The sequence below is a fragment of the Suncus etruscus genome, chromosome 17 (assembly GCF_024139225.1).
Source record: "Suncus etruscus isolate mSunEtr1 chromosome 17, mSunEtr1.pri.cur, whole genome shotgun sequence".
In the NCBI taxonomy this organism is placed as follows: Eukaryota; Metazoa; Chordata; class Mammalia; order Eulipotyphla; family Soricidae; genus Suncus; species Suncus etruscus.
Window position 1 is genome coordinate 16,574,360 of NC_064864.1, and position 14,479 is coordinate 16,588,838.

At 33.9% G+C, this 14,479-nt stretch overlaps 1 protein-coding gene across 1 annotated transcript in view; it reads right to left on the reverse strand.

Moving 5' to 3' along the window:
* Positions 1-14,479, reverse strand: part of LOC125995117 (neutral ceramidase-like) — a 58,405-nt gene that overhangs the window by 7,324 nt on the left and 36,602 nt on the right. The window contains exons 10-17 of the mRNA XM_049764670.1: positions 13,357-13,443; positions 12,617-12,721; positions 12,418-12,499; positions 9,830-9,945; positions 8,119-8,213; positions 5,695-5,734; positions 4,712-4,807; positions 2,043-2,138 (exon numbers count right to left, since the gene is read on the reverse strand). Of these exons, the coding sequence (XP_049620627.1) occupies positions 2,043-2,138; positions 4,712-4,807; positions 5,695-5,734; positions 8,119-8,213; positions 9,830-9,945; positions 12,418-12,499; positions 12,617-12,721; positions 13,357-13,443 (717 nt within the window). The remainder of the gene's footprint in view (positions 1-2,042; positions 2,139-4,711; positions 4,808-5,694; positions 5,735-8,118; positions 8,214-9,829; positions 9,946-12,417; positions 12,500-12,616; positions 12,722-13,356; positions 13,444-14,479) is intronic.

The following is a 14,479-nucleotide window of genomic DNA, read 5'->3' on the forward strand; positions in this document are numbered from 1 at the left end:
TTAGAAAATAGAAGATATTTTAATTTAAAGTTTAAGATCATCCTGTATCATACTGGTTTTTATCTATTTTCCACAAAAAGTCACTTTATATACTGTCATCAAAATAATATACTTTTTCATTTGAAATTACTATCATTTGACATTACTGTCGCTAGCCTTTATATGTACTTATGAACTTTAAACTTCATTTTATGTATTTAATTTTTATAATGGCCCCAGATATGATTTCATTTCCATTACACCAATGAGAAAGCAAGACACTTTAAGAACAAAGGTCTGTTTTCAGTAGATTAAATATAACTATAATACTGTATACTGTAATACTCAAGCAAATATTAAATAAAATTAATCTGATTTTTCTGCCTAATTGTTATAAAATATGAAGATATTTTTTCATTGGAAAACTATAGTCTTTAGTTTTTTTTTTGGGTTTTTTTTTTTGGTTTTTTTTGTTTTTTTTGGTTTTTGGGCCACACCCGGCCGTGCTCAGGGGTTACTCCTGGCTTTCTGTTCAGAAATAGCTCCTGGCAGGCACGGGGGACCATATGGGACACTGGGATTTGAACCAACCACCTTTGGTCCTGGGTCGGCTGCTTGCAAGGCAAACGCCGCTGTGCTATCTCTCGGGCCCTGATTTTGTTTTCTTAAAGGAAAATCCATCGGGGCCCTATAGTCTTTAGTTTTAAAGAAATTTTTAAGTGGTAATCTCCATGAATAGATTCAAGTTTACCATTTTCTCTTTTGTATTTTTTAGGCCACAGCCAGTGATGCTTATGCTGGTTACTCCTAGCTCTGTATTCAGGAATCACTCCTATCTGGGCTGAGGAAATTATATGAAATGCCAGATAACAAACCCAGATTGACTGCATGCAAGGCAAGCACCTTGCCCACTGTATTATCTCTCCAATCCTTATACTTTTCTATATTTTCACAGTTCTGGTTCTATTTTTCTATATCATAGCTTTTATAATAAAAATTACGAGAACTCTATTTTGAACAATTAAATATCATCCGAAAATTGGAAAGAATTTTATGTTAAAATAATAACCTATTTTCTAATAAAACACATTAACCAAAATTTTAAAAACGCCATCAAATACATTAGAAATGGTCGTGTAAAATTTCACCCATTCAAATGCTTTAATCTTTTAATTTTTAATTTAATTTAATTTTAATTTTTAATTTAATTAAAATTAATTAATTTTAATTAATTTTTTTTCCTTGGGACCATATGGGATGCCAAGGGATCGAACCGCTGTCCCTCCTAGGCTAGTGTGCACAAGGCAGATGCCTTATCGCCACAAGGTCCTCCTGTTATTTTAAGGTATATCTTAATTAATGATTGAGAAAAATAAATGAAAATTATTGATTGAGAAAAATAAATGAAAATTACTGATTGAGATTGATTCAGAAAATAAAATGCCATTTCATAAATGACTGCCAATATCAAAATTTCCTTAGTAAAATTATTTAAGTTTATATATTAAAATAGATGCAGCTTGTCTATACATTTCAAATTACTGCTATGCTTTATTAAATATAAGCTTCCATTGATTATACATTATTACCTTCAAACCACCAGAAAAGTAAAAACCTGGCACTAATTATAACTACAAGATTCTGCTAATTGAAAAATGCAAGCCAATTAGAGAAATATTACAGTAGGATAGGAGCTCAGGTGGCATGATCAATTCATGAAGTGATGGAAAGAGTCTAACCAAAATTAGAAAATACTTGTTTGGCTCCCAGTGATAATGACAGTCACTTGCCATCTCCAAATATACCTATTCAGCTTGAAAACAGGGAGTAAATGATACCTTCACACACCACATAATTATTGTGAGGCTAAAGTGAGATGAAAAAAAATGACACTACCAAAAGGTCTTAGCTAAATCTGAATTGACTCTTTCATTTGTTTGTGATATCTATAGACAATTTGAGAATAAAGATTGTCCAAGAAATTGAGCACACAAAGCTAAAGCTCTCCTTTGCTTCTTTTTGCATTCTTCTCCCATTGAGACAAAAACACAGATTTGTGGTACCGTAGCCAGGGCTTTGGCAAGGATTCTGAACTGATGAATGTAAGCAGATAGAGTGTGCGGTCCATAAATCGTAGATGCTGCCTCGTACCGCTGGGCCTGCGAGTTAAAACAGGGCAGAGTTATACAATTTTTCTGTACATTTCAGCTCATTCATTCACAGAGATATCATATTTTGTGTAGGGGTGATGCTCAGACATCTTACCTAAATCCTATCAGCACACTTAACTATAACATAACTATACCTACAAGGAGTGTGAGCATTTTCACTTCACACCACCAACTGCGTGATAAAGGTGCTGGTTTGCCACCGAACTGGAATTCCTTTTAATCTGAACAAGATTAATAGCCCCTGAGGTTACTTCTAGCTGAAGTGTTTGGTTTTCCCTAGCGAATACAGCAGTTGTAGGTGAGGATGTTTTAGTATTCCCTGAATAAGTTGGGGACTGAAGACAGCAACTGAATAAGATTTTTTTAATTCATGCTAGTACTGGGAAATGGTACCAAATGCATCTCCTCTCCTTTCGTCTGGGCTTCAAATCTTCGATTATTCCATAGGAATCTTAAATTTACCTGGTGGAAACTTAATTCTCAATCTACCAGCTGCTCCCTATAACATTTTTCATTTCAGTGTGTGCTCTTCCTTTACTCTGCTCTGCCAGGGTTATCTAGAATTATCCTTTCTCATTAATCCTATAACCCCCCCCCCAAGTCTTATTACTCCTTAAAATCTCTTGAGTTCATTTTTTTCTGCGTCTACCACTTTTACTTTAGTCAAACCCTTAGCTTTCACCCATATCACAACTGTAACTTTTGAGTCAGTTTTCTGCCTCCACACTTGTCCTTCCTGTGCTTTTAAACATCTAAGTAAACTCTCAAAAATCACAGATTTGACTAGAACATTCCGTTCTTGAATTCTACTGCAAAGCTAGAAATATTGCATTATGACCCACTGAGCTGATATATTCATATATACCACATGGAATCTCCATTAATATGTCCCTGCTTCCCATTCTGGCCCTAGTTTCAGATCCCTTGCCATGTGCTCACCTCATGCTATTCATATAATTATGCTTTCTTTCTTATATTAATTCTTTCCCTCTGGACATTTTCATGTACAACCTTTTCAATATGGAGCACCTTTCCTATTATCTACCCAGTTTACGCTATTTATTCTCAGTATTTCATACATATGTTACATCTTTCAAAAAATCTCCCAGTCTTTAAATACCCATATAGATAGGCATATTAATTTATACATCTCTTGCACAGAAATTTAAAAATCTTGGTCATAAATGTTAATGCTCTAGAGGTCAGTGGTGAATTTTTTATCACTGTTATGCCCAAATAATAACTGCGATAAATTCTAATTCTTACAGAAGTATATCTCTGACCATGAACTCCTTTGACCTGTTAAGACCTACTCACTTATCTCAGAAAAGTTTCAGAACACACATAACAAAATACAGAGATTAACAAGAAAAACCAATTAAACTGAAATACATTAGTCAAATAATATATGTATTGTGTGGCACGTCAGTACTTTGCTTATTGCATGATTAAATAATAACTCTAGTAGCAAATATAATTCATATCATTTTAAAAGATGAAGAATAAAAAATATTTCTAGATATTCAATAATTGTATATGACAGGACATAAACTCTACAGAGGCCAGCAGAATTCCACTGCCAGTATCACTGAACATAAACCAGGTAATTTGATATAGGGGTGCCAGGAGATATTTCAGAAACCATTCATTGTACTACTGTGCGACATTTTGTTTTTTACAAATACTTGTGCTATATTTATAAACAAATTATTAGCCACCAATCTCTCCTACATTCTCCGAGACGCTACTTATTTTGTTTGTATGTGCAGATATTTAGCTTTACTTGTATTCTGAATAATTTTTCATTAAGGATGCTAGTAAACATGTTTTGAAGGAAAAATCTGGCCCAATTTTTTTCTAGATATCATAAAAATAGCTTAGCAAATTTAATATTTTACCATCTACAAGCATTTCTGAAATATAGGATAAAAGATGACATGCTTTCATTCAAAGTGTCAAGGTAGTAAAAGAACTTTTGAGGGCAAATTTGCTTCAGCTCTTTATTCTACCTTTCGGCCTCATGTTGGACTATTATTATCACCAAGTTCTCAGAACTGATGTATGATATTTATTTATGTAAAATACTGATCCTTAATCTAAGTCTAATTTCAAGGATTTCTAAAGATCACTTTTGCAAAAGGTTTAACCAATGCACTCAATAAGTAGTAGTTGTCAGTAAAACTTTTCTTTCCTCCTTTATTCTACATAAACAAAAGGAATCAGAAGAATTATCGTTAAATTTAGAATGCTGTGTTCCCCAGCCTGCCTTAATATCAGCTCTCCTGACAAAATAACTTAGTTTTAGGAAAATGAAAGTCAGTAAGATTAGTGTCCTGATGGTAAAGCTAAAACTTCCAAATACAACTTATGATTATTATTCTCTTACATGTTCTAGGATAAACTCTTTTCTCAACAACATGATTAAAGAATTCTAAAAAGAAACCAAGCATTGATGGAATAGCATTGCATATTGACCAGAGTATAGCTCATAGAAATGATAACAACATTTTACTTTATCTGGTGTGATGGTGGTTATTGATAAACAAAATGAAATTCTTTACCTGATATTCCTCATAGGTGGTAATATAATGTGTATAGACATTGCAGAGACCAGACACAACAACAGTCATATTCTTCATTCCATTACGTTCGAATTCCTAGAAGAGGAAAATAAACCTTAAAAAATTACTCTCCATCTAAACAAGTGCTACATCTAAATGTATCACTTATGCTTACTACTTAACACATAATCACAATAAGAATCATTAGTGTAAAATGTCTCTTAATATCACTTCTAATTATCAAAACTCCTAGGGATGTAGAATATATAGTTCACGAGAAGCTAGAACCTATCACTCTGCTCTATAATTAAACAAGTCAGTGACTCTATGAGCATTTTAACAACCACATTCCCCTTGTAAAGTATTTTTCTACTAAAGTATAACCTAAAAAAGCTTGATGGGCAAATTATGTCAAGCTAGAGTTATTTACTCCCAGACCCAATAAGACAATGATTGCTTGTCATTTTACAGTATGGTTACCACTTAGAGTACCTGCTAAATATTACTATTTATTCAAGTTTATTTAGTTATTACTAAATAAATTAGCAAGTGTTATAATTGGTTACATATGTAATAATGAATATATATAAAATCATAAATATTGATAAATTATAATATTTCTAGAATGTGTTTAAATAGAACTTTAAAATGTTTAGGTACATAGTATTTATTTAACTATTTAAAACATAAAACATTATCTAGTTAGAAAATTTTGTATATAAACACTAATATTTTGACCTGACCACAATTCATTTAAAATTTAAAAAAAAATTATAATTATCTGACAAGAATCCTATTCATGTCTAGCTGTTGCTTTTAATAAATTAAATTAAAATAAATTAAAATTTAAAAAATTAATTTTAGTAAATGTAAATCCTGGCCATTTTAGCAAAGATTAACTTTATAGCATATAAAGAGACAGGAAGTTCTTTTCTCTTCAGCAAATATGAATACATAATTACTCCATTTCCCTTTTAACTTACTTCTTGAACTGCCTCCCTAAGTCTTCGTCCAGACATGGTCCTGAGACAAGAAAACAGAATTATTGTGTTTTCCTAGTCAGAATGTGTGCAAAGGATAAGGAATGACTTGTAGTAAAAGCCAAAGAGTTGCCCTAATTCGTTACATGAATATAACATAAAACATCTAAGAACTCAATGAGAGTACAAAACTAAAGTGGAGCTTTCTTTACTGATAAGACTAACTCCAAACCAAATCTTCAAGTGAAAAAAGAAAAGTTGAAGGTGACAAATAGAAACAGTGAATATCACAATTATTTTCCATTTATTAATTCAAAATGCATCGATTTTATTCTAGATTAATAGTAGCAATGAGAACCAGAAAAAAATGCCTGCCTACAAGAAGCTTACCTTTTCATTTGTTTAATTATTCAATAAAGCACAGATTACTGAATCACTAGCAAGTCTACTTCTAGTACTAAGAGTGCAGTGGTATAAAATTTGAAAGAGAAGATGGCCATCAAATAAAAATAAGAGTTTAAACTAAGGGGCAAGTGCTAAAGAGAATAACAAAGGTCAGGCTAAGATGAATGGTAATGAAAAGCACAAAGTTATTTTAGGACTAATAATATGAATGCTGGTGCTAGTGATAAAGTGATGAAGGAGATGGTGGTTAATAGAAAACAGTGTTAAGTAGAATAAGCAGGACTGTCATCTCCATTAGTTATTTGAGCAGAGATGAAACAATTAAAAAAAAAAAAAGATTGGTCCTTGAGATGAAGAGAGTATGTTTTCTGGACAAAAGAACTGAGAGGTTTGAAATCCCTAAAATAAAAGCATATATGATAAAAATGTAAGCAGTTGAGGATTTACTTAGAATGAGATGAGAAGCACTGGAGAGCTTTAAACAGTGAAATAATTTAAATTAATGAAAAGGGATTACTGTGCCTGTTGTGTTGAGAAAAGACCACATGCCAAAGAAAAAAAGGAAGCACAGAAGTGAGATAAGAGGTTAATGTAGTGAACTAAGAAGATATAATTGTGGCTTAAACCAGTTTGGGATTAAAAAGAAAGTGTTGGGAGGACCACAGGGTGTTTGATGAAGAATTTGAGTCAAAGAGGGAACACTGGAAAGAGAAACCAGTAAGAAAATGCCAACACTTCAAGAATTAGAGCTTCATTAAAGTAATAATTATTTAAGTGATATTTTTAAAGTAAGAAAGAAATTTATGAGGAGCAGAATTTGAAAAAAAAATAGGGGTTTGTGCCGGGAGATAGCACTGTGGTAGGGTATTTGCCTTGCATGCGGCCAACTCAGAACAGACGTGGGTTTGATTCCCAGCATCCCCGATGGTCGCCCAGCCTGCCAGGAGTGATTTCTGAATACAGAGCCAGGAGTAACCCTTGAGCACTGCCAGGTGTGGGCCCCCCAAAAAAAATAAAATAAAATAAAAATAAATAAATAAGCAGGGAGTTACTTTAAAAACCATTTTCAAGTACAGCATACTCAGTGTAATTATAGCCTGTGTTGTACATTGCATTTCAATACTAATTTATATAAAAACTGGAATTATGTGACTTTTTGCCTCCTCCACCCAACTCTGCCAGCATCCACTCTTTAAAAAAAAAAAACATGTTTTGGGGGCTGGAGAAATAGCATGGAGGTAAGGCATTTGCCTTGTATGCAGAAGGATGGTGGTTCAAATCCTGGCATCCCTATGGTCCCCCGAGCCTGCCAGGAGTGATTTCTGAGCGTAAAGCCAGGAGTAACCCCTGAGTGCTGCCGGGTGTGACCCAAAAAAATAAATAAATAAAAAATAAAACATGCTTTGGCTCAATGCTGGTGCTTGTCTTTCTCTATAGGATGCTTTCTTGGCACTCTACAGGGTTCCACCTCCAGGAGTAAATTCTTCAGTACAGAAGTAAAAATGTAAGCCATGAGCACAGCTGGGTACAATACAAACACAGGAGTAAAAATATTTTTGGCTAAATAAGATGATAAATGCAGACTTTATTGTGACAAGAATTTCACAATATGTATGGCAATTAAATTATGGTGCTATATGCCTTATACTTTACAGCAGTTATTAATTCTATTTCAAAAAACTAGAAAATTTCTTCCATAATTCTATTATCTAATAAAGTTATTTAAATTACCTGTATTTTAATATTCTTTTGCTTATTTCTACTAAAATGATCATTCAGATGTCAGTTAAATTTGTAATAAATATTTAAAATGTTTACCTTTAAGACAAACTCCTACCAGTAATAAGCATAGAGAAAATTTCTTTTTTTAGGAACACCAACATAATTATTTAGTACTCATTTTATTTGTAGTCCCAGAGATTGAACATACAAGAGCTTCACATATTTAAGGCTGTTCCACTGAGCTATATCCCCAATCATAAAAAAATACAATTTTAACTTAAAAATTCATAAAGAACTTACGTAAACTCCCCAGGAATGGCAGTTATGGCCAAAGATCCAAGAGTAATAATCTGAATATCAACAATATCTGGGTGCCAGGGATGAGGCTTTGACAGCTAGGAATCCAAAACACAAAAATCAGTTTTACGAATATTTTTCTCTCTATGGTAAAGAGATAATATTCACAGAAATTACCCTATTAAAATTTTTTAAATATTTCCAACTGAAGAGGGAGGTTTTAGTATTTTATTCTACCATTACCCCAATGTTCTTTCTAATCTGTAGGCAATCTTCAATATATAGATAAAATAAGAATCTCAAATGTCAGTGCCTCTTAACCTAACTAATTAACTAACCTCATTAATTTCTCATAGATGAATGTTTTTGATGCATTTGTGCAATTATAATGTATAATGTATAATGAAGATTTCTCAGAAAGTATTGTGACTATTACAAAATGAATAAATTTTTCATAATTTAGAATGGGCTAACATGATTCTCTTTGACTCTAATAGTATTTACAATATTCAGTTCCGAAGTTTTGTCTTTCTAGATTTCTTCTAAGAGATTATTTATTTTTATATTCAGACTAATATAGAGTTTTTCCTTAGTGTTTTCTTTTCCTCTTTTTCTTCTAACAGAATTTTATTTGAACATTAGGGAATATTTACTTAGAAATTTTTCTGCCAATAAATGATTTTATAAATGTTGACATGCCCCTTTGACATTAGAATGTGAAAATCCATGTTCCAGTGGGGTGTCTTAAAAAAACTGATTTAATTAAAACTGCTGTTTAAACTGGGAGAAAATTAAGACATTAACATATTTAGAAATGCTTTTTTCTAAAGATAATTCTTTTTTTTTTTTTTTTTTTTTTTTTTTTTGGTTTTTGGGCCACACCCGGCGGTGCTCAGGGGTTACTCCTGGCTATCTGCTCAGAAATAGCTCCTGGCAGGCACGGGGGACCATATGGGACACCGGGATTCAAACCAACCACCTTAGGTCCTGGATCGGCTGCTTGCAAGGCAAACACCACTGTGCTATCTCTCCGGGCCCATCTTAAGATAATTCTGTGTGAATTTCTATTCAGGAGTAAACAAAATGGATTCTAAATAAGCCGGGCGGTGGCGCTAAAGGTAAGGTGCCTGCCTTGCCAGCGCTAGCCTTGGACGGACCGCGGTTCGATCCCCCGGTGTCCCATATGGTCCCCCAAGCCAGGAGCAACTTCTGAGCGCATAGCCAGGAGTAACTCCTGAGCGTTACTGGGTGTGGCCCAAAAAACAAAAAAAAAAAAAACCATTCCTATTCTTTCTTTTCACTGTTTTAGTTATTTATTAAAATGGGAAAACTATAAGTAAGTCTATAAAATAGTCATTTCTTATATTCTCTAATTAGGTTTATAGAATTCATATTTTTAAATTCAAAGTTTGATGCTTGGGGCCTAATTCTAAGTACCCTATACAGGATATAGGGTATTTGTCATGCAAGCAGCCGATTAAGTTTCAATCCCTGGCATTTCATACAGTCCCTTAAGTCGGTTACCAGGAGTGATCCCTGCAACAGAAAGGAATAATGCATAAGTATCACTGGGTATGGCCCAAAAATTAAAGAAAGAAAAAACTTAAAGATTTTATGTGAGACTATCTGATTTGATTGATATTTCAAGAGACATCTATTATTACATCTGATTCAAAAGTACATAATTATTTCACCATATATATAAATGCACTACCTCTCCAGTATGAAGTAGGATTGGTTTTGGTTTATGGCATTCTTTGATTTCTTCAGATGGTACACCCAGGATTCGATCCCGAAGTGAATCCCAAGTTGGGTCTCCTTCCAGCATCCCTATGTTGAATAGTTTGATTATTATGATACAAATGCTCTGAAAGTACCATTTTAAAAAAATATTGTACAAAAGTACTTTTAGGAGTTTCAAATATTTGTTTAAAGTTGTTGTTCAGTGATTCCAGACATTTTACAGAAAAGGAGAGATGAATTTTACTGTGCAGTCTACAATAAGAAGTAGTATATAAATAGGCTGTCAAAGTGATCAACACAAAGAATACATTTTTTCAACATTCTTAAAGTTTTGCTACTAAAGTTATGCCTTGTTCATATTATAAATAAAAACAATATTAAATATATAATTAACAACAGGTTAAATATTAGTAGTAGATTAAATGTTGTATAATTAACATGATATTAATTTTTTCCTGACTTGAGAACTATAAAATGACCCCTTCAGCCTGAATTACAAGTTAATTGACTTGATAGAGTCTTACCCTTTTTGGTTTTTGGGTTACACAAGGTGGCACTCAGATTCTTGTGTATAGCTAGATTCCATTTCTTTAAAAATTGTTGTCTTTGCCATGGGGCCATACCTAGTGGTACTCTTGGGCCATTTTCAGTGGAGCTCAGAAGCCATGTGTTACCAGGGATTGATGTAAAAGATTAGATGCCCTAATACTTTGGGCTGCTGGACCAATTGGGAAGACTCTAATCATAGCCAAAAGGGACTGCTTATATTATTAAAGGTATATCTATAACCCTTCTCTGCATGACTTCATACTGGTCTTTTATTATCTTGTAAAAATAATAATAAAATCTATTATTTTAAGATAGTAAAATTAGCTTCCTGCACATGTGATTGTATAAGGGAGATGTTATATACACTTATTGATGAATAACAGACAGCTCAGGCAACAAAGGATTCATATGTGATGGTGGTTCCAATAGATTCTATCAAGTTGTCCTGTGTTGGGCGATGCCCCTTAGGCTTCTGTAATTAAACTCCATGAGTCACACAAAGAATAAATAACCTAATGGCACATTTCTCATAATGCATTTCCCACTATACAATAACATGAGAATGTTGGGTCAATAGCACATCAGGTAAGAATTTTGCCTTGCACACAGCCAACCTGGATTCAATCCCTGCCAACCCACATGGTTCCCTAAGCACTACCATGAGTAATCACTGAGGGCAAAGCCAGGAGTAAGCCCTGAGCAGCACCAGATGTGTTCCCAAATTTAATAGATTAATAAATATAATAAAATGGTACAAGAATGTATATAGAGTGGAATACCACTAAAAATTATTACTTATTTATACTGCTCGTATCATAAGTACTCCCCAAGTATGTTCCACAAGTATATATCTTAAGTATAATTATTTATACGGTGATAAAAGTAGTAACAAATTAATGTATATATTATTAAATATAAATTATTTATTGATAGTATATATTGTTATATATGTGAATACTTATTTTCCATGTATATGGTAACCTGGTTATATTTACTTTATAATATAATAAGTAACATATATTATAAAGGAAGATCCTCAGGGAATATTGCTAAATGAAATGTCGTAAGGATAAAGCAATCACTATATAGTTACATTCAAGTGTGGAAAGAAGTTAAACATAGCAAAAACTCTTAGATTATAAGAACAAAATAGTGTTTTTTCAGAAGGGAAGCAAAAGAGTTGGTGATTAATAGTGTTTTTTCAGAAGGGAAGAGAATGAGTTGGTGATTAATGCTTGCTCTCAAATGTTTGTCTTGCATGTGGTTGACTTGCACCCAATCCCTGTCAACCCATATAGTCTCCTGAACCTCTCTCAAGTGATTCCCTTAGCACAGAAGCAGAAGTAAGTACAACTGAGAGGCCCCATCAAAAAAAGGTTGGGGGGGGGGGGGGAGTCAACTGTAATGTGAAAGAGAAAAGGTAGAGTCTTGGTGACAACCATAAACTAACATACAAAGAAATTAGTTTATAAAATAGTAACTATAGTTACCAACATGTTTGTAGTTGGGTTCTGGCCTTTTCGGAATAAGGTCAGGCAGATTCCCCTCCCTTACAACTAATTCAGCAGTCCACAACCTCCTCTGTTAAATAAATAGCTCAGCTACAAATCCTGAAGCAGTCATACTTCAGAAAATTTGGAAAGTTCTCCAAATTTCACAATACTAGCATCCCAATAGTATCACAACAAGTTTGAAGGGACAGTTTCACAGAAGCCCACCGAGCTCAATAAGCAAAAACAATAATACAGAAGGCTAAACTGGCCCCAACAAATGACATTAGGAACACTATTGTGAGACATAACAACCAATCATCACAAATCGACTTTTATCCATCTATTTTCTGATAATTCCACTTACAATTTTGTTGTAGCAAGCATAAGAAGTAAATGTGTTCTATGGGGCAGAATTGCAGGGTAGAAGGTATAATAAAAATATATATAGTAACTATATTAAACCTTGAATAAGGTTTAATTAAACCTGGAATAAAACTGTATATAAACTGTACCTTACCCTGTGAAAAATTGAGACCTCCAACTCCATCGATAGTGCCGGCTGCAAAGCTGTACCCCAAGGCTGGTTTGCATGTTTTTATCTAAGGGAAATAAATGTTTAAAAAAAAAAAAAGAAAACAGGAGATAAAATTCAAGCAAATCATAAGCTCAGGCTAGAGGGCCTTGTGATAAGAGTCAGATGACTCAGGAGCTCTTACACTGTGTGAGGTATTGACCCAAATAGTGATATTTGTCATATTGACCCACTGATGAGCTGAAGCCAGGTGTCCAGTCAACTCCTGCGAGGCAGAAGCAGACAGTTCCTAGGAAAGACACATTAAAGAAAAAGATTGATGGATATAAACAAATAAATACTAAAAGTATACCCCATAACCACATAGGCATTTCTCTAGCAGCCCAAGTTGCTTCACAATAGTTTAAAAGTCCAAAAGATGGGTTCCCTGGGTATATACCCTGCAAATATGTCGTCCTCATAATGCAGACAATGGCATCAAATCCTTCTATCTGCTCCCAACCAAAAGAGAATGTTTTATTGAGGACTTCGTTTTATTTTTTTTTTAACTTGATTGATTGATTGGTTTTGGGGCCACACCCAGTGGTTCTCCAGGGTTACTCCTGGCTCTGCATGCAGAAATCACCCCTGGCAGGCTGAGGGACCAGATGGGATGCCGGGAATCAAACCAGGTCTCTCCTAGGTTGGCTGCAAGCAAGGCAAACACCCTACTGCTGGCTAGCTCTCGGCTCTGATGACTTTGTTTTAAATACACTTCCTGTATGAATTCAGACAAGAGCAGCCAATGTGACTTATGAAAGCAGCCTTTCCACTGGCGTGTATCCAGCTGAGGCTGAAGCTCAGCATCCTTTTAATCATCTACTTCCTAATGAAAAATGTCAGCGAATTATAAATAAAGATGAGAGGAGCTGTGTTATGACTTACCTTTACTCTCTGATATAAGATCCTCCCTATAATTTGTGTGCTGTCAAGCATATTCTCCCCAGGTCCCATGGCCATGCACATGTTAGGCTGAGATAAAATGAGACAAAATATTTTCTTAGTAAAATAAGTAACTGTTAAGAAATTAAGTTACAAGTTCCAAAGTTACAGGTGAATCTAAGCAACTTAGTTATTTTTATAAGTCACACTTTAGCATTTCATTTCAGAAGTTCTTTCCACTTAAAGATGAAAAAAAAAAATAGAGGCCGAAGTGATAGTACAGTGTAAGGCGTTTGCCTTACACGTGGCCAACACAGGATGGACTCCCGTTCGAATCTCAGCATCCTATATGGTTCCCAGAGCCTGCCAGCAGCTATTTCTGAACATAGAACCAGGAGTAACCCCTGAGCACCACAGGGTGTGGCCTAAAAAGCCAAAAAAGAAAAATTGTAAGGATTTTCTGGAGATTATACAAGTGGCCAACATCTAAGCTAAAACTGTAAAACCTCATCTTTCCATTTGCTGTAGTTCTTTTCTACTTACTTTTTTTTTTTTTATGGCTATTCCTCATGACAATCTTAAACTGAAATTCAGAAACTGGATTTGTATTCAGATACTGAATACAGATATTGGTCAGATACTGAACCAATTTTCTCCTGGAAAAATATGCAAACATACCTTTTATACTATATTATACTAGACAAGTTAATAATGGTCAAATCCTAAAATATTACTAAATGGAACAAAATTTAGTTAAGAAAATATGAGCATCTGTAAATCAAAAACAACTATTATGAATAACCATAGAACCATAATGTTTAAATAAATAAATAAAAGTTACAAAATGTCAAAAAATAAGGTATGAGCAAAACATACCTTTAAAAATGAGTAAATTGGATGGGTGGAAGAGTGATAATACAGCAAATAGGGCATTTATTTGATTGCATGCAGTCAACTTGGACCCAATATCTGACATTTCATTTTGTCTCTGAACACCACCAGAAGTAATTCCTGAGTACAGTGCCAGAATTAAGCCCTAGGTAATGCTAGGAGTAGTACAAAATCCAAAAATAAACAAACAATAAACAATGAAACTGTGTGCTGAAGAGATGGTACATTGAATAGG